The sequence below is a fragment of the Rhea pennata genome, chromosome 4 (genome assembly GCF_028389875.1).
Source record: "Rhea pennata isolate bPtePen1 chromosome 4, bPtePen1.pri, whole genome shotgun sequence".
Taxonomy (NCBI): Eukaryota; Metazoa; Chordata; class Aves; order Rheiformes; family Rheidae; genus Rhea; species Rhea pennata.
The window spans coordinates 42,857,479-42,882,827 of NC_084666.1; the positions used below are offsets into that span (position 1 = coordinate 42,857,479).

At 35.3% G+C, this 25,349-nt stretch overlaps 1 protein-coding gene across 2 annotated transcripts in view; it reads left to right on the plus strand.

Moving 5' to 3' along the window:
* The window catches only part of MARCHF1 (membrane associated ring-CH-type finger 1), an 85,320-nt gene that overhangs the window by 23,320 nt on the left and 36,651 nt on the right, over nt 1-25,349 (plus strand). For both annotated transcript variants that reach the window (XM_062574711.1, XM_062574712.1), the window contains exon 2: nt 16,580-16,630. In XM_062574711.1, the coding sequence (XP_062430695.1) occupies nt 16,580-16,630 (51 nt within the window). The remainder of the gene's footprint in view (nt 1-16,579; nt 16,631-25,349) is intronic.

Consider the following 25,349-nt stretch of genomic DNA (forward strand, 5'->3'; position numbering starts at 1 on the left):
ACACAGGAGTAGTGGAGCATTGATACCAAAAAGCACTGGAATTACCCGCAAGCACATGAAAGGAAAAGTATTTTACCAAAGTGACAAGCCAAATGGTTGCGCTTGGAAAGAACGGGTGCATTGAAATTGGAATACTGAAATTGTGTTTTCATATGGTCTCTGAATCACGCAACGAGCACAGCAAAGATACTAAAGTCATCTAGTCTTACAGTGACATTTTATTTTCCCCAGTCTTTCATGTTTTCCAGCTTTCTATTATAGTGTTTTGTGACTCTTACAAATTAAAAAATAAACAGGTTCTGGGGAATTTGACTGTGTACGCACGCATTTTGAAAGAAATTACACTCGGGAAACGAGCAAAGAAAAAATAGATTTAATCCCTTTATGTCTTTGCTTGATTATTCAGCATTTATAACCAGTTAAATGCGTAATAAAAAAAATTAACCCTGAAAATTGAATCCATAATCCTATTTCTGAGGCACTTCCCTATATTAATTTTTTCGGTAGTATCTCAAATAGTGAAAGCTCTACTTTTGCTTGTTTATAGCAATAATTGGCAAAATTGCTGGTTTTGTATGATGGAAAAATTTCAGTCGAGAGCTTAAGGGGATTTTTAGACCTAAAAGAGAGATGCCTGAATTCTGATGCTAACAATTATAATACTGAAACAGAAGCAAATGAAGTGACAGTTTTGGTCAGGAGCTATGGCTTTATGCAGTGATTGAGAGAAGGCTTTTTTGGGTATGCCGAGCTGTGCCCATGCTTGAAATGCAAGATTCTACTGTTTTCACAGTTTTAAAACTTGGAATGGAAGGTTATTATTTTTAGCTCGTAGTTGGCCAAATGAGTGTTTCATGTGCTGCATTTGCAAGCAGGTTTATTAAATGGCAGCTAGCTTCCCTCTCCCCTTCAAGAAAGCGTTGACTGTTTACCTCAGTAATGAACACAGTTTTCATCAGTTAGGGAGGTCATGTTTATTTCTAACTTTTACTGAAATTATAGAAAACTTACACATTTTAAAACATTCCAGGCAAGCCCCCCTTTTTTTTTTAAAAAAAGTTATTTTAGCTTTATAAAAAGCTTGTGTTTTTTTTAAGTGATTGTAAAGATATTTAACTAAAAACCAGAACTTCAACATGAAAAATGGTGAGAAGTCTTTTTTTTACAAAAAAAGTTTGTCATTCAAAAAGTATTTGAAAATAAGAACATTGCTTTGAAAAAGCTTTTATTAATTCTAGTTGCCAAAATTAAAATAGAGAACACATATTCCTTCAAAATATTGACGTATGATAGGAAAGCGTCTCTTTCTCATTTTAGCCATTAGCTAGAAATCTTTTTTTAAAATAGTAAATCTTTAAATTGATGTAGGCAGTTCCAGTTAATCAGGGCAATCTGTCACACCTTTTGTGCCTTCGTGCCAGAACCTTAGGCTGCCAGGAGAGTGTTGACTGATACTTTATAGCGGGAATGACTCACCTGAATATAGTCTGGTCATATGCATAGCCATATAAGCCAGTGTTTGCCTAAGTTTATGTAGTCTAGGAGACCTGGTCCCCAAATATCTAAAAGATGCATGTTGTTGAAGATGTTCTGTGATCATACTACGATCTGTGGTTTGTTGCCTGAGATGAATGAGCCAAATCTTCAGTGGGACCGGTTCATTTGACACCATGTAAGTCACCAGGTAAATATCTGCCTCAGGTGCAAGTGGCAGAATATTGCTTGTTTTCTTACAGTAGTAGAGTTGTTAGTACCAGAAGCTACTAACAGGTACTTCTGGAAATCTGAAAGTGCACTGCAGGCTAAAAATCTAGAACATTTATCATATTACAGAACTACTGCAGTGAAAAGAGAGAAAACATGGTATCTACGTAGAGAATGACAGTAGTGTGTAATTGTTTCACGTTAGCTATTTTGATTAAGAGAAACAGGATTCCCTAGAAAGATAACAGAGAAAAGAAAAAAATTGAATCAAACATACTTCATTGTTGCCTGCAGGTAATGGAAAAAGGCGAGCATATTAATTGATACCCAAGGCTGTAATTAAAGTGTTTTGTGAATAAGCGATTAAATAATTTCAATGGTATTTTTTAACATCTAGTGCCTATGACGACAGTCAAACACAAATGTGTTGTTTAGTTGGGAATCATGACAAGATCCTCTGAATATTGTCTGCAAATATTCAAGTAAATTACAATGCCATGATGCTACTCCCAAACACATTAGTAGAAATTCTGTGCAATAATTAACAGATATGAAGAAAATATATATAGTCCATTCTGTATTCTGGTAAGTAGCTATTTATAACCACTCTGGGAAAGTTTGGATTATTGTCTATCCTAATCATGCCAAAGACATTTTTTATTAGGCATGAAGGTCTAGCTGGGAGGAATTAATAACTTTCTACAATGTCTTCACATTCTAGCTATTCAAGTATCTTGGAAAGCTGTTTCTTAGGTTTTGGTTTTATTTTCTGTTTGTTAATTTATTAGTCATATCTGCAATCATAAATTGTGCTCTCAGCAATAGAATCTTCCCTTGCCTAAACTAGGATAGCTTACACTCTCTCCAGGATGGTCTGTCCATGGTCTCTTTTCCCTAAACTTCCTCCATTTCTTCCACTTTTTTTTTTCTTGTCATCAGAGTTGTTTCCATTATAGCACAAAATCTGCTGGGAAGAAAGCAGTCAGTAATGGTGTGGTGTACTTGTCCATTTCTCAATACATCCTTAGGACTGAATGTGTAGATCATGTCTGCTGGGGAATAGAAGACCTGTTGGAGGTCTCTGTTGTGAATACGTATGACTTGCTGGACTACTTTTTTAATAAATACGTATGTGCTGTGTTCCACACTTCTTTTGACTTACGTTATTGTCAGTGGAAAGGAGGATTAAGGCTTAGTCTTTTACTTAAACAGTAATGTAGCTATGAAGAAAAAAAACAAAAAAGCTTTTCTATAATAGTTCCCTCCTTATTCCCTGATGGAATAAATGAATATGTAGTAATAGGTAGGCATGTGAGTTCCAAGAATAAAGTTATGAAATTGTAGTTCCTTAAACATCCTTCCTCTACTGAATATACTAAACATTTCAGGAGAAGAAGAAAGAAAAAATTGTGGCCTACTTCCTGAACCTTGCTACCTTCAAATATTCCTTATGTAACTAAAAGTAAAGATCCAATCCTTCTACTGGCTGCCCTTCAAAAGTTTGAAGTAAATGATAAGGGTCTGAGTTCATACAGTAAAAAACTACTATTAACTTGTGAAACTACCTTTTTCTATAAGAAGACTCACAGCAACTTTGCTAACACCAATCTGACAAAGCTTACTTGTAAATGAAATTCATTATTTCTGTAACAGGGAGCTGTGATGTCATACTCTGAAAACTTCATGGTAGAACGATTTGTACTAACTTGATGTTTGATCTGCTCATTTATTAAAGAGGATGATCATTGGATCAAAGTATGTTCTACATCTCTAGTTTACAGCTGAAGCAGAAAAATAAGGTTTGGGTGAACGTCAGTATTATTTCTGAAGCAGAGGAATGTAGCTGTAGATGCGTTTTTTTAACCTGAACCTACATGTTTCCTCCAACTTTGCTACTCACTTCAGTCTGAAAAAATACATCATTCCATGAACTTTCAAATAGAGCTTTGTTAAAAAGAATTTTTAAAGGAATTTGGCCATTCAAGCACTTAAGTTTATATTTTACTATTATACTTAAAGGTAGACGAGCTGGAACGTTCAAGAACAATGTCAACGAAGACCACAAATTACCCAATCAAAACAATGATGTGTAGGCAATTACATTAAATGATAAGACCAAAACTATCTGTTTAGTTATTTATTTTGGAACTTACAGAAAAGATAGGAAAGATGGTGATAAATGTATCTTGTTGAGTCTGTGTGCATCTCAGATTCCACTGTCCTGAGATTCCTGTATGTCCTTGTGTTTACTATTTTCAGTTGGCAGTTCTAGGGTTTCAGACATGCCGAGTCTGTGGAACTGAGAGCAATAGTTCTTTGAATCTGAGCCTATTGGTAGAGAATGAACTTTTTCAGCTGGTAGCGTTTCTGAATTTTCAGCTGCACATCACAGAAGCAATCACCTGGGTTCAACATAATCTCTCTTAATCCCACTTCTATCCAGGGTAGATACTTCCTGTGAATGGTGCTAGTCTACTTACAAGCGCATTTCTCTTATGCTTGTGGACATCCTTGAGATATGGGAGTACTGAATGCATGACATAGTGCGAGCCAGGCTTTTTGTCGAACAGTGTTGTTTGTTCAGTTCTGCTTCAATTATTATTGCTTTAATTAGAAAAATATTAATTAGCACATGGGAGCATCCTTGAATGGAAGTACCTTTTTACTACTTTTGCCATAGGCTGCTGGAAGGATGATGTGACACAAGAAATGGTAGTAAGGTGGAATGTTTGTTTGTATCTGTCTGTTTTACTCCATTATTCAGTCAATGTGTTTACTGTGAGGGTAGAGAAACTACTGTTCTAATTTCTGCAGGTGTAAATCCAGTGAGTTAAGGAGGTAAGTAAACCTGTCTTTTAATGTTCTATTCAGACACTTGGCAGCTTATTCTTGCAAAACATTAAATCTATTCTTTGCCACTAGAACTTAATTTCTGTGGCTAATGTAGGTACATACAAATACTCCCAGTTTAGTGTTAACACCATGTTTTTCATATTGGTGGGACTCAAGAGTTTGGTCCCGATGTAGGGTATCAGTCAGCATTAACAATTACAGTTTGCGTTAGCCTGGGGTAGCGATATATGTGTATATAATCTTTCAAAATGCAGGTGGGGAAAAATGTCGAAATTATAACTTTTTGAACTCTAAAATGACAAAGAAGAGCTGAGTACAGCAGCAGCTTTATATCAAGGAGTATATCCATGGACCAGGACTTAATTACCCAAAGTTTTGTTTCTGTTCTTTTTACATTTGGAGATCAGCAGTTTAAGGTCAATAATGAACCAAATTGGCCAATGAATGTTGTAACAGAGTTTCTGAGAGGAAAAATACCTTGATGTGGAGATGATGAGGGAATGGGAGAGTTGAAGTACAAAGTGTATTTTGAATTTTTATGCAGATATTACCAGGAGTTTTTAACACAACATATGAGATTGAATTTTTGAGGTTTCAGGTTGTTTAAGGACTACTGTTACAGAGCAATGCTTTTAAGCACATACTGTTCTGTTATAAAAACAATTATGTGGAACCTCAATTTTCAGGATGTTATTCTAGATAAAAGAATACAGTGAAATCAAGGATTCTGATCTATACCAGTTGTGATTATAGCTGTGTTGTCTTGTTAGACAGTACAACTTGTGTTGCTGTCATCAGAACAGCTAGCCTGTGCTGTTTACTTTCTTGTCATGATATATAAGGTCCATATATCAAAATACTTTTTTCTGGAATTCATTTTAACATTCATTTCTATTGTTTTTGTTCTGTTTCCTATTCTGAGAGGAAAACATGAAAGGTGGCATCCGTACTTTAAAGGATTTGGATATCATGATATCCTTTAGAGAATTTGGAAAAAATGCTGTTTCCTCACATTTTCCCTTTTGGTTGAAGTTTGAATTAAGGGAATAAAGAGGGCATCAAATTTATAATCAGAAAAAAGGTATGAAAAATGGTGATATATGACCGTAAAGCACATAATAATCAAGTAATGTTTTATATCTCTGTTGTAATTGAAGCACTCTGACTTTCAGTGTTTAATTAATCGTCTATCCTTTGATAAGTCTTTGGCTGTTAGACAAGTACTTGACCACTTAGAGTCTTTCATCTCTGATATTAATTGAGTGGAATCCAGCAGGTCACAATAATTCGCAGATAGCAAAGTGGCCTCTGAATTCTGGCTTCTGAAAAAAGTTAATTTGTCCTTTCAGTTAAAGAATTTGGATGTATTGATACTTAATAGAGAGAAGGTGAATCGTATTGCAAATTAAGAATTGCATGGCATGGTCCACAGTTATCCCTATGAATTGCTATCTACTACTTCTTCAGCTATTTCAGCTATTTGCTGAAATTTGTATACTAACCAGCAAGAGTGTCTGCACAAGAGAGAGTTATTGACCAGATAGTCAGAGATGGGTCTCTCATGCAAAAGAAAAATAAGGAGTATTTGGTAATTTCATTAACATTGATTAAAGTTCAACGTGGTGATGAAAAGACAAAGTCTTCTCTTGGAACTTGCTCAGAATTTTGTGGAAAGGTAGTATTTCATGACATACTGAGAGCTTTGTAAAGGAAATGTTGTGACTGGTCTGCTAAAGTTGTATCAGTACATGATAGAATGAATAAACAGATCTTTAGAGATCAGAAATGAAAATATGACAGGCAGAAAAGGTATTGTGGCAGAAAAGGTATTGTTATTTTCAATTCAGTTAATTGCTGCTCCACTTTCATCAATTTAGTGCTCTTAATGTGCTTGAAAGGAGCCTAGAAGTCTTAGTTAAAATCATGTATTTCCTCTTCCCAAGCTAGTTATAAGCTATAGAGTTAAATTTTTGCTTTTGTTTTCTGGTCTAATAAATTATTTTATGCAAAGAACGGTTTTGGAAGCTGTTCCCATCTGCACCATCACAAGGGAGAGCACGTTCAGAGAATACTTTCCGTGCACTTTTGATGCCCTGAAGTAAAATTGGAGAATTTGGGGTCTAAGTGCCTTCAGACTGTGGAGGTAAGTGATCCTACCTGTCTCCAGTCCTAAATGAGTATTCTGAGAACTGGACTATTTATGCAAAGGACAGTGACGTTTTGTGCATGCTAATGTGCTTTAGGAATCAGATAAATTATTTCATGTTAAGACTGAGACATTTCTGACCATGGTTGGACTTCTAGGTGTTTGGGAATTCAACACTGAAAATTATTTGTGTGTCCAGGTTATTGTGGCAGCTTAGCAATTTGAAGAGGTAGCATAATATGAACTTAAAGCTGTAAGGACTTAAAGCTGTAACAGCTGGATCCAAAGTGAGTAGACAGAGGATCACTGATTGGTTTTGATGTTCTTGGAATAATTTGGGTCAAGAATATTTTTATTAAAATAAGTATTCCTCCAGAATGAAACTACTTAGCTAGAAAATATAACAATATAATGTATAGTAACATTATCTGCAAATGATAGTGCCATTTAAGCATGCTGCAGTGAAGTTTATTGTGTTGCATTTATGTTCAGCATAGAAGAGGGGCAAAATGGTAATTTGATGTCATATTTCAGAGAATCTCTTTCAATTTCTTGTTCCATATGTTAATTTGATTTAAAAGGGTTACACAGTGTGAAAGTAAGTGATAATGAAATAGTTGATTTGTTTCACAGGACTGTATTTGAAACAAAGAATACAGTGCTGTGTAAGTGTCACACCTACATAAAAGTAATAAAAAGAAATGCACTGACTGCCCCATATTAGGAAAACTGATTGGCAAAGTAAAACCTGCAGACTTACGTATTTTATAAAGCAGTTTTCTTGGTGGGCCATGAGGTGCTTGTCTTCATTTTCCGTAGCTGAGTAATGCAAAGAGAAAAGGTATAAAAATAGCATTTGCAGTTTTCAAAAGGTATCTTTATCAACAGCAGTTGAACACCAAATCTCCCTTAGCAGGTCTCTGGTAATAACTGAATGTAAATCAAGTGCTAGTGCAATCATGCAGGTCGTTTATAATTGCCAGGTAATTTACACATTAGGAACCAACTAGCAGAAGGTAGTTTTGGCTTGTGGAAATCTATCACAAATTATATTGCTACCTGTGACAACTAAAGTGCTCTGATTAATGCAGTGAGGTGCTAGAAGGAAATAAACCAGACTGTAGTTAGACATCTGTATAATAATAAAAAAAAATCCATATTTTTGCTGGCATATGCTGCCAAATAATGCCTGAATACAAGAACATTGGGAAGATGGCCCAGAACATTGGCCAAGATTAGTTTCGAAATGTGACAAGTAAATCTTCTGGAGACATTATGAGTCAGAGAAGGTGGAACCTTGTATTTTATGAACAGTTCTCTGACTGAAAATTAACAATAATGAATTAGTGCGTCCCCTCCCTGTAGATTACCCTTGACTTAAGGAATGAGCTCTTTTAGGTGTATGTATGCACAGGACTAATTTTGCTTTTTATGTGCTTCCATATTTTCACATGATGGTGAGAATCAGTGATATTTTTCTGAGTCTGTTTTTCTCTCCTCTTCTTTCCTTTCCTGTCTTTTCCTGTTTTTCATTTTTGTATTCCCTTCTTCATATTTAATTAATTAATATTATCCTACTTTTTTCATTTAATTGCATTTGTATATATTTCATCCATCTTGATCATATCAGTGTCTGTCACTCAAGAACTTACTGTCAACTTGTTGGTTTTTAAATTTCAGTCTTCCTCTGTTTTTTGAATAAGAAGGCGATGGCAGGTTTCAGTTTTCTATCTTTGCAGCTTCTAATCTTTAACTCTATGGTCAACTTTGGATAAAGACAGGAATCATGTATGTTATGTCTCATTAGAGAGAAAAATACTACTAGGAACTGCTGTTTTGGCAGCCTTTGTTTCACAAGCTACAAACTGAAGAGCAAAGGCAGTTAATTACTGAGCTAACAAGGAGAGATACTATTTTAGATGTGTATTTTTGCATGCTGAGAATGATTTAGAACTGTTTATGGAGAGTAACCTTGAACTGAACGCTTATGATTTTTCATAAGGTTAAAGTAAGTGGAAGGATAAATGAAACCAGTTTAGTTTAAAAAAAACAGTCCTGACAAATTGTCAGGCAGCTAATGAATTCAGCAGATGAAACCTAGGTCTGTACATGGAAATTTCCTGTCCCTTTCAAAAATTAAAAAAGCTCTATGAAATTAGTGTCCTGGGTGAGGGGGAAACCTGTCGACATGTAATGTCTGAATATGTGTGTGTGTGTGTGTGTGTGTGCGCTTTCTTTTGTCTTGTTTTTAAGATACTGAGGATAAGCACGTAATTTAGGAGTGAATTAAAGAGAAAGCTACATTGTGGGTGTAAGCAAATGGAGAAGTGGGTGAAAATTGCAAGAAGGTGTGGAGTTTTGGAGTAATTTTACAGAGGAAATACTCAAAGCAAAGTCCAGATGTTTAGATACGGTTTGGTTATTTTCTAAACATATTGCCATGGAAAGATTGAAAGAGGAAATAGGACTCAATAAACTCAAGGCTTATTTCATTGCTGTATTACTATAGAAAAAAAGATATGGTAAGCATCACTGTTTACAGCAAATGCTATTCAAGGGTGTATGAGCTGTTAAAACATAGCATGACTTGCTTTCTTTCCTTTCCTTTAAAGGAAGGCTAGAGAGACCAGATAAACCTTTCTAGAATACTGTTCTGTAGTTGATGAACACTTACTGGGCTTTAATATTTATCTGTGCCTGCTGAAGCTCAGAATATAGATAATATTTTGCTTAGTGCAGAACAAACACAGAGCTTCAAATAAAATATTTTCTTAGATTATGTTAACTTAGAGACTGGTTAGGCTAGTAGGTTCTGATCAGTAGTGACATTTGGGAAAAAATGGATGACATATGGCTGATTTCATTTTGAAAAGACCAGCACCATAAACCTCTATCCATAGTTGCAATTCACTGTGTTGCCCTAGATCAAAGTAGGCAGAAAGACCCCCAGCCACCAGGCAGTTGCTACTCAACAGTGCATTACTTATTGCCTAAGTCTATCCTGAGCAACGGTTTTACTTCCTAGTGGAGATACGTAAAGAGATTTTTCAAAAACGTGAGGTATCGTATGCAACAGTAATACACTTATTTATACAAATCCTCTTGATTCTTGTTGGTATTTTAATAATTTGACAGTTTGGACATAGAAATATACCATATGTAGCTAACTCAGGGTGTTTTAGCACATTGCCTGCTCCAAATATACTTCCTGAAGGGTATGTAAACTATTTGGGATATTTCTGATATGGTGGAAGTTTATAAAATAGCTTACCTGGGAAACTTGTGTAAGTGCTCAGACCTTGAGTCACTCTGGGCTAATGCTGGGCTGTTGCAATGTTTTATTGCCTTGGATAAAGAAATAGGCAGTGTGCAGCAGCCAGGCAGGAGAACCTGGAGCACTGTTCTTCAGATCAGTGCGAGATTTGGTCTTTTCTTGTGCCCAGAGAGGGAAGTGATGCTCCGGCTTCTGAATTGGATCGGATTGCTCCTCTTTGCCTGCAGTTGCAGAAGGAAATTAGGGTCACTTCCAGACTTCAGTTCCTAGTTATGCTAATTGCAGCAGGACCAAGTACACTTTGCTCTAATGAAGCGAGAGATGCTAATGAGCAAGACCCTGCTGTGCTGTGCTGGGCTGCTGTGCGTGGTTTCTGTACTGTAAGGTTCTTGCTCACTGTTGTGCGTTGCTTTTCGGAAATCCTGGCTTTTTGTATTTTTACCTTTGTTCCTTTAACCTCATTCTCATTAGTATTAGGCATTGCCAGAAATCATTTTCCAAGAAAAGTTTCTGACTAGCTTGTTTTCTCTGAATCAAAGACAGTTACATGATACGTAATGTCTGTTTACTGAATTGTGTTGAACATGGTTCCAACTGTATAATTGTTTTGTTTGTATTTTTTTCAATAATTTATAAGATTTTTCATCTTAGCCAAGTGTGGTACGACAAGGTAATATCTGACTTTTGATGTGAACTCTTACAGGAGTTGTACTTACATGAAGTAAAGATGTATTTCCATCTCCAAATAGTCTTGAGTGTTCAGTACATGCTCTATTCTGACTGTGTTCTGCGAAGGTATGTGCTATGTTTCAGAGCTGATTCAATGCTTGATTTTTTTTAATGTAATGGTATATTTATTCTGTTGTTAAAACAGTTTGACCTTGTACATCTATGCAGTACAGAGAAAGTAACTGAACAGTGTAACATGGAAATTATCTATGTAATTGGAGGTAAAAGTATCACTGTGAAACCTTTATATTGTGACAGCAAGCATACTATTGACTCAAATTGGCCTGTGAGGAAAATTGCACTGAGCCTCATTCGACTGTAATTAGCATTTTCAAATCAAAGGGACACTGGATCAGATTCTGATGTCTCTAGCATGCTTTTGAACAGCTTATGCTACAAATAAGCTGTTACACTGAGTCTAGTTAGACTGAGCTGGAGTAAGACGGTATAAGATGCAACAGAGAAGGAACCTAGCCCACTAGAGATACTGGAACAAGAAGCAGCATTAGGTAACAAAATATTATGTCTGTTATTCAGTTGGTGGCATCATAGGTACCAATATGTTCTGCATAGTGGAAAAATACTGAAGAAGAAAACTGCCTGCTAAAATGTTTATCTCTAAAACTTACTGCAGTCAAGGAACCGATGTGGGATTGATCCCATTTTATTTGCTGTAAAGCTGGCCACAGAGAGCATCTTTGTTGTAAAATTAGTCACAGATAAATAAAGCACCTTTGGACATGCTTCTTGTGCTGGTTTACGCAGCAGCCACTCGTAGAGAGGCTCCTTGATGATTGCTGTGTAACGAGTACTCCTCTACCTCCAGATGTATAGGGAAAATATGCAACTTTAGGGCACTAAAACTAATTCCTGCATGTTGCACTGGATTAAACGGTCTCTTTCCAGAGATCATAGCCTGAATGGCATGTTTGAAATGCTTCAGCATCCTTAGAAACTTTATTTGTGATAATCAGCTGGTTTTGCACAGCTGTGTGAGTCTATTGAGACTGAACTTCAATTTGCTTAGTGATCGATCTCGTAGGTGGTTTGACATACACATAGAACTTGGCGAATGAGCGTCTTAAAATTTGTCAGAAAAGTGAGTTACATGCTTACAAAAAGGGAAATAAATGTTTTCATACATTTTCAAATGCAGACTTAAATACTCATAATTTTACGTTTGATTTACTTGTATGATTCATTTATAACAGGAATTACATCACTAAATTGAATATTTTAGAGTAGGAAAAAATTAGATAAAATATGTAACCGCACAGAAAAATAATTCCACAAATAATAAAAGATAACTCTAAATGCATGATGAGCTTTGTTTCCCAATATTATTTTAGAGCTAAAATGTGCTTTGAGTTCCTTCCTGAACTCAAATTCCTCACATCAAAGCTTTTTAGAAATTGCCAATTACTCTTAGGATGTTATCACCAGCAAGTGATTTCCCCACCCTGGCTCTGTTCTGTGAGAGGACAGATTATCCAAGTCCAAACTGGCCTAGAGGTATATTGTATACTCTTATCAGTAGCAACTCTGCCATTACCTTTTCAGTATTTTTTTAATTTTTATTTCTTTATTTCTCATTGCTTTTTTTCCTAGATTCCTAGTCTCTTGAGTCCTAGTTCACAGACATACTGCATATTTAATCACACTTTTTAATGTCTTTCCTGTTATATTCAATAAAGCAAAGCCCTCAGACATCATACTAGATTTCATGCTGTCTCTACCGAAAGATAACCTTGAATAGGATTATCAACTTTTCACTCAAGTTTAAATTTAAATGCCAATTATTTACTTTACTCTTGGTTGAAAATATAGCTTTCCCAATAATATGTAATAAACCATATAGCTATGTCAGAAACAAGCTGTTGGACAGGCATTGTTATTTTCTAATGCAGCGTCATATATTACAGCTTAAGTAATTTGTTTTCTAAGTAGTCTTATTATAAATAAATACATAAATTCTTGTATTTATTTTAATAATTTGGACTTAAACATGAGAAACCGGGAAATAGTTCTTGAGTAATGTAACAGTAACCACAGCATGGTAGACACTGCTATCCTAACTCTGCAATGGTCAGTAGCAGATAACTACGAAAAGATGATATTTATTTATATATCTATACATGTAAATACATATGTATGTAGATGGACAGATGTTATGCATATTTAGATGTTTTGTTTATACATACATATATAATATAGTCTATCTGAATAAGATACAAATATATATAATGTATATTTTTATTATTTTGACAAAAATTTATTATTTTTATTATTGTTAGGTATTATTATTTTATTATTATCTTACCATTATTTTAGGCAGAGATTGCATCTGCATCACAGTGTATAATATCCCAGGTGGACTCTTCTTCTGAGTTGGCCCTTTGAACCCAGCAGTCCTTCGGTATTGAAAACATTCTGGGTACCAGTGTTCAATTATGCATGACGCGCAGTAATTACACAGTGTGTTTATGCGTTAATTAAATATGCTCGTTGAAGTTACTTTGTAGCAGTTGAAGCAAATATTACCTGTCTTGTGATTTTCCGTCTTTCCATTTTCTTGTTGAGATACTGAAATAAGAAGATGGGGTGCACACCTCAATTTTTGTAATATCAGTTCCCACTCATTTCATCAAGATCTTTTACCTTGTAGCTACTGACATTGTTAGCTGAGATCGTCTGTGTTTCTGATAGCTGTTCTGTGTTTTCTGATAGCCTTAACGTGAAGGCAGTCTCTGCTCCAATTAAGAATTTGGCAGGGGAAAGGGAGCTGAAAAGAAAGCTCCTGTATGGCTGGTGGGCAAAACATGTTTGTTTTGCTTGTGTTGTGCTATGTTTGTGAGACGCTTCTTCTTGTGACGTGCTGTGGTATGATTTTGAGAAAAGAAAAATGTTAGTCGCAGTAATGTATAGCACTCTTAGCCTGAGAGCTGTGGGTAAGGGTTTGCGGTGAGTAGCCAGTAGCATACAGCAGCATCTAGCATCACTGGGATGCAGAGGTTAGAGCCTGCAAAAAGGAAAGACAAAATGGTTTGTGTAAGGGTTTTTTTAGTTGGGGGCAGGGGGGATTAGGGATGGATCTGTATGTTTGCACCCGAGAGCATGACTTAAGCTTCTTTTGAGAGTTGAGGTGCTGTGATTAGTTGTTGGCGCTACGTGCTGTCCTCATTTTAGGAATTCATAAGTACCACCCTGTTCCTCTGCCCACCTGACATTTTTCTCTTGCTTTAATAAAAATGCTGTTTGTTAGAGGTTGGGGAAAGCTGTATCTCTGAGCATCAGAAAATTTAATGGGCTTAAATTTAAGGGGCTCACTGCAAAAACATCAATTCAAGAACCCTGTCTCATACCAAAATGAATTTTTGTGAGGTGTTTTACTAACAAAAAAAGTTGTAATTCTTTTAATTCTTCATTACAACCAGTGTTGGTTTTTGTTATGGTATGGTGGGACAGTGGCATATAAAAAGTCACAAAAGGAGCAAAAGATTTTTAACGTTGTTATAAAAGTTGAGTAATGCTTGTACTGATGGATATAATTGTTCCGTTCCTTTAAATAATATAATAATAAAGATTCCTTTAATTAAAAGTAAACAAAGATCTTTCAGGCAACGTTAAAATATAGAAGACAGCAATCAAAACACAAGCTTTGTGAAGCACTGTGGGTGAGCTGGACCATGTAAGCATATGTGTTTAACAGGGAACTAAAAAAGAAACCAAGAACCATAAGAACAAAGATCAAAGAAGATTTAACAGCTGGAAAAACAAAAACAAAAACAAACAAAAAAAACACTTGTAGAGTTTAGTATTAAAAAATTCCTGTTGGGAAGTGTTAATTTTTAAAGATGAATACCAGTTTGAAATAATCTGAGGACATGATTAAAAATGTGCCTGATGCACAAGAATAAGTATTGATGGTTTGAACGTATAGTTCTTTGGATGTAACCTTTTAAGTATAAAATAATATTGAATGCACAGAAAAGAGCATTTTTATTAGAGATTTAGCAAATTTGTGGAGGAAATGTTCTTCAGTAAAGTAAGTTCCTCTTTACTTACACTAAAAAAAAGGAAAAAATACTCTTAATGGTGTATGTCATAAAGATAAAGCATTAAAATAGCAGTGCACAGACGTTCTTTAAGGACATATTTCAAGAGAGACTTTCCCTTAACTTTGCTATTTTATTCTTTCTTTATTTGAACAGTGATGTGAGGTCAATGTGAATTTGAATGAAGAACTCATCATTTTCAATTTATATATGCTTATGTAGTGTAACTTTTCATGTGTTTTATTTATATGCTTTTCAGGATAAATCAAGATCACTTTGAAATGTTCTGAACTCAGAAATTATGATAAAATTTTATTTTTTCTCACAACTTCCAAATATTGTAGAGCCACCAGTCTTTCTCATCACTCAGACCATTCAGTGGATGAGCAAGTACTTTTCAGGATTTGCATGCTACGAATTTTCTGTTAGAAGGATCAAGAGCTTGTTGCAATAAAATAAGGAAGATACATGCCTTAGGGAAGAGCAGATAATGTAAAAAGCCTACATAGCAGTAGTCAAGAAACATGTTTTGAAAATGAATCTTTAATGACAACTTGCTAAAAGACAGGAAGTTAGAGTTCCAGAGTTCACTGCACTGTCAGAAAATATTTCTTTAATCCAGATGATGGAGGATAAAGGTTGTGTACTTCTAGCATGGAGTATCTTAACTGTGGTCCCCATTCATAATTTCTCACTGTGAAAGGAGAAGTAATTTCATGGGTCCACAATTTCTGTTACTCTGTGGTCAAAGCAAAGCTGTTCTGAACATTGCAAAGTATATTTTCTTAGAGATAGAAATGAAGACTTTCAGAAGTGTATATATTTAATGTTGACCAGAAAGTATAAGCATATACTAATCTATTAGCCACATGACCTAAGCTACTGTGGATAATACATCAGAGAATTAATAATTGAATCATAAAATACTTTTAAGTTGGAGGGAATCATCTTGTTCAATTCCCTGTTCAGAGCAGAGCCAACCTGAAGGACAAGGGACAATAAATGAGTACTGACTTGGACAATTTTTGTTAAATCCTTCCTGGAAAAGAAGCAGCTCTGACATACGGACCTGAAGGTGTTTAAATCCTGAGAATTAACCAGTGTGGTAAAATAAAATGAAGAGTAATATACGGTCAGGGGGTTCAGTAGTGCTGGTTTTCTGAGGGTTGGAGTATGTTGTGCTAGTGAAGGTAAAGCAAAAAGAGAGGTAGTGCCGTACATCAGCATTTGCAGTGCAAATGATTCACGGTGCTGAGGGGCAGAATAAAACCGTGAGTCAACTGCAGTCTAAGGAGAGGGATACAATGAGCATGTGAAACAACGGACAGGTTTGAAACTTTCTCCAGAGACTAATAGGTTAATATGCCACTGGGTCTGTTTTTGTTTTGGTTGTGTTTACTGGGATTGAGATCAAAGTAGCTGTTTTCATTAAAAAAAAAAAAAAAGGCAATATTTTTTCCTAAATGTTTGTTGACAAATTGCCCAAGTTAGTTTGCTTTTGCAAAAACATTCTGAGCCAGAAATTATAGGGGAAGTTCTAATTTCTAGACTAGACATGCATGTTAATGGAGTAGGATATTTAGCCTGTTTTAGCTGGCAACTTCTCTATTATTTTGTAGTTCTTTAAACAGGAGATAAGGAGAGATGGGACATCATAAAGTTGAAAGGCTTTTATTAATTTGTGTATAGGAAAGTATTAATACATGTGTCTGAGACCTGAAGAAGAATATAGAAAGAGAACTTAGCGCACGCACAAAAAGAGTACAAATTCATCTTAGAAACTGCATTATTTTTTTGGTGTCTGATTTTGTTTTCCAGAATGACAAATCCCCAGGGCGTTCCACAAGTAGATCAAGTAACATTTCAAAGGTATGTGGAATCTATTAACACATTTCCTTTATATAGAATTTAAAGTAAATTGATTAAAGTAAATTGAGCTTACTAAGTGTATTACTTTACTCCCATGTACATATTCTGTTTTTTTAATAAACAACAGATTTTAAGTTTTTGTTGTCTAATGTTATAGCTTCCATGTAAAATCCTTCTTAATAGAAATATATGATTAATTATTACCTTAATATGTGAAATAGAAATAAGTAAATAACATTTAAACCTTTTTCCATTAAAATGGAAAACTTTCCATTAATGCTTGATTTTTTTTTGCCACCTGCCGCACCCAAATGTTAGCAGCTCTATTGTGTGTACCTTATTTATATGTCAGCATATAAATTCCTGAATCCCTTTTGCAGGGATTTACAGTTCACCAAAGCCAGCCCTTTTTATTTTGCTTTATTTTGCTTATTTAACTTCTGCAAAAATCAAGAGTTGTGCATTTTAGAAAAGATGCCTGCAAGTTAGTAAGTTGTCAGTTAGTAAGCAAGGTTTTCAGACATGTGCCTAACTTAATCTATTTCTGATGTTGTGTGTTATGGTATAGCTCATTCTTTTCGACTGGTTTCGCTGCGTGAAGCTACCTACCAGTGAAGCTTTTTAAATGCTGAAAGATGCTTGATTGGAAGCCCAAGGTTTCCACTTTGTTTTGTGACTCAAAATGCAGTTTTGCCAAAAGAGAAGGGTGTGCGTGTATGTACCCAGAAAAAGAAACACTTGCCTTTTCAGATTAATATTGCATAGCACAAAGAAATAGTACCAAATCCTGCATCCCAGAACGATACTGGAAGTTTCTGGATGATGTAGGCAACACGCCAAAGGCAAGAGCTGAGTTCTGTGCAGGGCTGGATCCTGCACACAATGAAAATTTCCATGGGCATAAAAATCCAGTAAGCCTTGAAATATCAATTACGGTAACAAAACCACATTGTTTTGTTTTTATCTTTTACTGTTTGTATTTGCCTGTATGAGTAGGCTTAAAAGGGTTAAATTGAGAGTTGCCTTTTAACAGTTACTGTGTGTTTGTGTGTGTGAGGGTTGGTGGTATGTGGAGCCCCGGTCCAGAGCCAGAGAGGATGTTCCTGGGTATCAGTGGGCCCCTGCTTGGAAAACAGAACATATCAGAGAGTCTCCAAGTACCGATTTCTTTCTGTTTCATAATTATCTATTCAACTGCTGTATTAGCATTGGAAAGGATACCTGGGGTTTGAAGAATATGCTTAGGCAATTTTATGTACAAGGCATGTTTCTGAATTATATGATATTACAGATAGATTGGATTGTTGAACATTAAATATGTTTGATCCAGACATAATGAAAAGGAACACATATATTTTTTTCATCTACTAGCTACTTATTATTTTGTACCAGATACTAATCATTATATTCCTCTTCAATTTACAGGATTTTTTTTTTTTTAATCTGACATTTACTAGAGTGGAAAAAATCAATGCTTGTATTTTGCAATTCCTTCTGATATTCAGTGACTGCAGAAATTTGATATGTTGTGAAGACTTTGGTCACCTTACATATATGTTTCTGATATGAATTTCAGGAATAAACTATGAGCTAAATTTTAGCTCAATTTATTCTCATTTAGCTAAATGAGAAAAGTTACAATAATTTAGATGTGATTTCAATACATAATTATTTGCGATGTCCATTGTAATTCATGAATGTAAGTGGAATGGCGGGCCAATATATGTCTGTAGATGTACAATTATAAAACTAGGCCAACTGGAATATTTTCAAATTATTTTCATATAACTATAAAATTACGTAGCTGTAACTGTGAAAGATGCACTTTTTTGAGGCGAGGGATAATCCATAGAGTGGGGAATAGTAGATCATGTTTGGGATTGAGCTGTACTTCACATTATCACACAGTGGCAAAGCGGAGGACTACTTACTTAATATGGCTTTCGAACCCTCTCCTACTCTAATGCATATAAATACAAATATATAAATATTGGAAATGTGAATTGCTCTTTTGTTATTTTATTTTGATTTTTTATTCTATTTCTTTTATTTCTTTTTTAATCCTTCTCTTTGACTTTCCCCTCTCTCTCCCACCCATATTCCGTGGTGCTGGTAGTCGAGGCAACTCTGTTCTTTGTAGGAAGTAATCTTACGCACTAATCTTGATTTCAGAATTACATTTTTTCTAAAAATCTAGATTTATTTAAAATATAAATAAATTAAAGACTTGACTGTTCATTAGCTCTTTGCCACTGGCTAGTTCTCTGCACCATATCTTTTCTCTGTAAATGTTTAATGTCTTCTTAAAAATATGAATAATTTAAGGAGAGTGCTAGTATGATAAGGATCTCGTGGATTCATTTCTTTCCACTGTGGTTAACCAGTGGAACTAATCTCGTGTTTGAAATCCAGTCCATAGAGGTTATGCTTATATGTGTTTGTGAGGCTGCCTGGTTATGTTAAAATGCTTTCTGGAAGAAATTTTCTAACACATTATAATTATCTTTCTGCATGTTAATTATGATTCAAGAGCTCCTTAGAGAAGGATGCTCTCTCTGCAGTAAGATTTGAAATTCTCTGTTGGGAACTTTGGGCTTATTTTCCAGGGAAGAGAAATTCAGTCTTGAAGCAAATTGCCTAATTTTTGTTTTGGTTCAATTGCTTCTCAAAAGCCTGGAGCAGATGTTAGAACACTTTTTATTTATGAGTTTGCAGAGCATCTATCTAATAAAATTCAGTTGAGTTACATCAGGAAGAAGTAAGTTGATCACTTTGAAATATTTGGTATGATAATATTCATTGGTCTAATTCAGAATATGAAAAATATGAAGGAAAGGATGAATTTCACTGTATGCTTTTCTCTACCTTATTCTCCTCTCAGTAAGTTATAAATGAAAACCAAAAGGCACCAGCATGTCAAAGAAGTATTTACTAAAGTTTTAGATAAAATATTTATTGATGCCAATTGAGTGATTGTTGATTTGAAGTACTCAATTTGAGATTTTGAAATACAGCTTTGATACTGTTTTAAAGGAATATTTGAAATGATTGATTATGCAGTTAGGCATTATACTAGTTTTCTGGTAGAACATTATGCTCTGTTTTTGCAATTATGGTGCAGAATTCATACTATTTTAATGGTACACCTTCCATTTTATCCATTTGAATTATAGAATTTTATTTAATCAGTTTCATTAAAATGGAATATTCTTTCATATAGGCTTTCATATTCTTTAATTTTCATCTTCTATCAGTGTGAGGTGAATATATGAATAGTACTATATCACAATTTAGGTAATTTACACAACTTGAAGCAGACTTCAGTGTTACATACCATGCATTTTTAATGGGTAAGTATACCACCGTATCTTCAGCAGTGATACCAAAACAGAATGCATAAAACTTTATACCTAAATTATAATGAGAACCAATGATACGTTTTAAAGGAAAATAAATTTTCCTTTAAAAAAAAAAAAAAGAGGAGTTTGGTAGCCTGATACAGCATTGCTACATCTCCCAGTTAACTGGTGCATAATTGAGTCCTGAAGAGCAAAAAAAAAAAAAAATTGTTTGAACTCCTTACTTTCTGGTACAGGGGATTGCACAGCTAGTAGCTGATCTGTATTTGTTATGCTTACTATATTTTGCCAGTCTCACAATAATCATATATTGCAATTCTCTTCTAGATTGTTATGTATTTTTTTTCAAGGAGCCTTAAAGTTCCATCCTTTCAAAGCATAACTCTTAGTTGGCTGTAATGGGTTCTGTTTAAAAAAATCTAAATATAATACTGTATTTAATCAGAACTGAGAGAAAACTTAGAATTTGCAAAAAAAAAGACAAAAAAAAGAACAAACAAATCGTTAGTCTTGTAAAGTGTAAAATGCCAGTCTTCAAAAGCACTATAACAGTGAATAATACTGTGTATACAAAACCAGCATTAAAATTTGAGTGTAAATGTTATCTTAGTCATCTAAATGATGCCCTTTCCTCATAAACAGAATCATTAATATCAAAGGTGAAGACTAACCTTGCACTTAACTATCATTATGATTCTATTACTGTAAAAAAAAAAAAAAGTACTAAGTAAACAAGTTAGTAGAAAAATATTTTGTTCATCAAAATATGAAAGAGAGGAAGGTAAAAGCTAGAACTAAACACAGTGGCATAAAAATTATTGCTGTTTTCTTTTCTCTTACATGTAAATGCTTATTTACTTTATCCAGATAATACTTTCTGATTGCCCATAGAATTTATTCTTTATTTACAATGTCCTTAACAAAGTGCATGAAAACTGCATTCATCTAAATTTGCCTAAAACTTGAACTTTTAAATAAAATTATATTAAATGTCTTAGTTTCAGTGAACAACCAGTACAGAATAGTGCAGTTTCAATTTCTCGGGTAAGCTTGACCTGTTTTGAACTAGTGTTCTAATAAAAGAGAATACATAGGAAAATATGCTGTACTCTTCTGTGTAGATTCTATTTTGTTAACTGCAGTTCTTACCCATGGCTCGTGCTAACTATATCTATACGTGTCACATCAACACATGTCTAGACAAAACTGCATGACTATTTGGAAAGTATTGGGTACCACAAATGTTGGGTTTATACCAGCGTACCTGGTGCTGATGTCTCATTTCCAGTTCTGCAGATAAAGAGCTGATAGTGTGTACTTACTAATTTAAGTCCTGTCGTATGATATTTACTGTCATATAGGTGAAGCAGCGTTGATTTCTTCCCACTAAACAAAGTATTCTAGCTCAGCTGGTTAGAGCGTGGTGCTGCTGATGCCAAGGTCGCGGGTTCAATCCCCACAAGGGCTATGCTGAGGGTTGGACTAGATGATCTCCAGAGGTCCCTTCCAACCTTACCATTCCATGGTTCTATGATTCTGTTCAAGTTATAACATATGGTTAATGTTCATTTTTCAACAGGAATTATGATCGTCTGTAACGTAGCTACTACATACATACTTAAGCAAGTTTTTACATGACTTTTTTTTTCATTGTGGCGCTCAGTAGCATATTTCAGGCCGTTGTCCTAAAAGAACCCACTCAAACAGACTTTATTTGTGCACCGATACAGAATTACTTTTTGCTGCTGCCTGAAGTTCTTTTCATTTCATAAAAATATGGTGTCTCCTATTTTTCATGGTGCTGTTTTGTCTGAGTTTCACTGTCTTTTGGCTTAGTCATTTCCATATTCTGTGTACAACTCTTTTGCTCTGTGGCGTTTAGGTTTCTCTCTTTCTTAGGACTGGAATAAATAAATACTGAATACACAGCAGAATAGAGTTGTTCAAATATAATGGTGATACCCTCACAGATGGGAGTTTATTCAGTCTACATCCTTTATAGTCCATCAGATCAAAGAATGGTGTGAATTTGTGCCCTTACATACCTAAGCACCCCTGGGAGAATAGCAGGAATGCCATATGATTGAAAGTTGTTTAGAATATAAAAATATTTTGAAGCTGTAAATCCTATAGATAGAAGAATATATGGGAATATATGCTGTCTTTGGAATAGAAAGTCTAAAGGATGTCCTCTGAATACTGATATTCACTACCGTTATAGTAAAATACTACAAAATCTGGTAACAAAGAAGACACATTTTTTGTACTTCACCTTTCTTGAGGCTACATTTAGCATCTGGCTTGTTTCAGACACTCAAGAACTGCTGGTCTTATGACTCTGCACCTTTTGCATACAGACTAGCATATCCTTATTTACAATTGCCTAAGCTGTTGCCTCAAGAAGTAGTGTATGTTTTGGGGGGAATTAGATAACATCTTTATTAACAAAGTGATAATGTCTAGAAAGATGCATCCTGAAAAGTTTGGAGAAAATTGTAAATCAAAAATACTGCTTTGCCACAATAGAAAGAATTTTGCAACCTGTAATCCCTGTGATAATTCAAAGCTTAGTTGCCAGTGCTTCTAAGCTTATAGAAAGGGGGGCATTTTCAGTAAAAACCCACTAGGAGATAGACCTCTTCTTTTAAAATAAGGTAGCTCAGAAGGAGCTCATAGCTCAGTAAGACTGAAGGAGAGAAATTTAAAAGAAGCTCATTAAATCAACAAGTCAGAGTTGTAACTGCTTTTGTTATTTTCATTTTTTAAATGGCAGGATATATTTGCCACTTATGATTCTGGTTTTACTGTGCTGGAAAATAAACTTGCTTTAGTGATAGAGGTTGAACCATTTTACAGTATGCTTACATTAATTTTCGGAGCTGCTGAACAATATTGTTCAGCGGAATTGTAAGTCTTATTTCCTCTCCTTGCTTATGTGTTACTTTTTGACTTTTATTCCTTCTCTTCAGAGGGAGTGGGAGGAGGGGAAGGAAGGCAGGAGGGAAAGAAAATGTTTAGAGAGGAAATACTCAAGAAAAAAAAATCACTATGGCAGAAAATGTAACAGAAATCAATTTACCGGTTCATTTACTGGTCAGTGGATGGCCATCAGTCAGACAATAATGACTTCTAGATCTGAGCTCAAAGCAGTAAGATGCACCTGCGTGCAGACTGAGATGTGAATGTGGATCATGCCCACCTGAAAAAATAAAAGTGTAATTAAGACTGATGTTTTCCATCAAACTTACATTTTTATCAAACCAGGATTTTTAGATGAAGATATTCAGACTGGATCTTCTGCTGAGCTTATTACCACTTGAAGATTGATTATGTGCAAACTGCCATGATCATCTTCTATCCATTCCTCCGTGTATCATTATTTTAATAGGTTGTAGAGTTTCAGCTGTTTGGCTGTGGGATCAGCTGGTGGGATCTGGAGGATTCTGTGATACAGCACTGCTATAAAGCACAGTTGCTACGAGAACAAAAGCATTAGTCACGCTGCCTATCGGCCCTACCTTCTCTCGCTTTCGTGTGGTTTTCTGCATTAACGATGTTCTAGGCTGAGCGGCTTTCGGAAGTGCCGATGGCCTTCCCTGTTCAGGACAGGCATTGGGGGATTCATTAGCCTTTCTGTTGGTATCTGCGAGACCATCTTATGTGCATTACATCTGGTTTGTTTCTTTGAAGCTTAACTCCATTCAGGTATGAATGCTCTGTACGTGTGAAATGTTTTTAATGAGCATTTCTCTTAGGTAAAAGTAAAGTCCTTTCCTCTTAGAAGGAACACAGATTATCTCAGATTCATGGACTAGCGTGAACAGCAGTGTTAAGCAGTAGTCGGGCAGAGATGACTCATTTTTTTTTGTTGTTATCTGGACAACCCAGTCAGACTGTCAATATCAAATTAGAGTGAGAATTGAATGTTGATAGGAAATTGGTATTTTCTTTGTGAGTTTTGCTTCATTCAGTCCCCCATTTTTGTCTTTGGTGAAGTCTTCTAACAGCAACACGTGTGTGTGGTATCAGTATCCCCTTGTGCCAGACAAATGATTATCTCCATTGTCCTGAAAACTCTGTATTTGGCAGTATTCTGTTTGAAAGGCATACTTTCAGCTCCTGTTGAACATATTGAAAATAATTATGAATAAAATACCCTGACACGTCTGTTAATTGAATTGCGTATCCTCGACGAAAGAGTTCATTTGAACTGGCCAAGACAGCAGAAGGTGGTGGCTAGGGAACCCATGCTAACAACGCTTTTGAAATGTCAGACCTAATCAGCTGGAGTTGGCATTATCCCTCAAGCATCTTCGTTGTGTTGATGTCACAGCAAAATGAGCTGCCTTGCTTATAAATGGATTGTCAGACAACTTTATTTTGAATTGCCATGTTTAATTATGCTACTGATATAATTTGCTATGATAAAATTAGTGCAGCTCTTGTTTAGTTTTCTGATTTCAGTGAGTTGTACACTATAGCTGTTTGACATAGATACCCATTCCAGGCATAATATTTTAAAAATAATTTATTCTTTAGCCTGTTAAGTGGAATTGGAGTCCACAAAATCAGTCTGATCTCCCTATTCAATAAATGCAAGACTTCAGAATATTCAGTGTGTTAAGTAGGATAATATAGCAATAAGATCTGTGGGCTGGAGACTGTTTCTGACATCTGTTGTACATACAATCCCATAAGAGCTTGTTACCTGGATTGATATGCTATGAACAAAATATATTCAAATGATCTTGTTTTCAGTTTGTCAGAGATGCCTATAAAATAAACTTGATGCAAGTTATAGGATTTTGTATTTTGTTTCTAAAGCTAGCAATAAAGATGATTAAAAATGATAGAAAGCCTGCATTATGAGCAGAGCTGATGGACTTGCTCAGTGCTGTGTTTTGTGGTGACACAATATAGCGGAGACTCCAGCCTAGCACCAGTTGAAGTAACCCGGGCCATGTGCGATGCTGTGCCTGGGTTAACCAGCCCGCTCTGTTGGTCACATGAAGCACAGTGTTGTACTGAGACACTTACACACAGTCTAGGATCTAGCCTTATACTTACGTATGGCTGTGCTCTGTAAATATATCAATTCACTATATGCTACTTTAGATACCGTCATTGTGATGCTGGATGTACCAGTATATGCGTTTCTTTAAAAAGTTTGGGGTGTTTAGCTCAGAGGGAAGAAGGTTAAGAGGGACTACTGGGGAAAGAAAGGAGGTAAGCTCAGGGGCAGCGTTGGCAGCAGAGCAAACAGATCCAGTTTATACCGGCAGAACATAGCTGGAGTGAAAATGTGAGGCATTTAGTAATAAAGTTCTGGAATAGTCTTCCAGTTAATTTAGAATTTACAA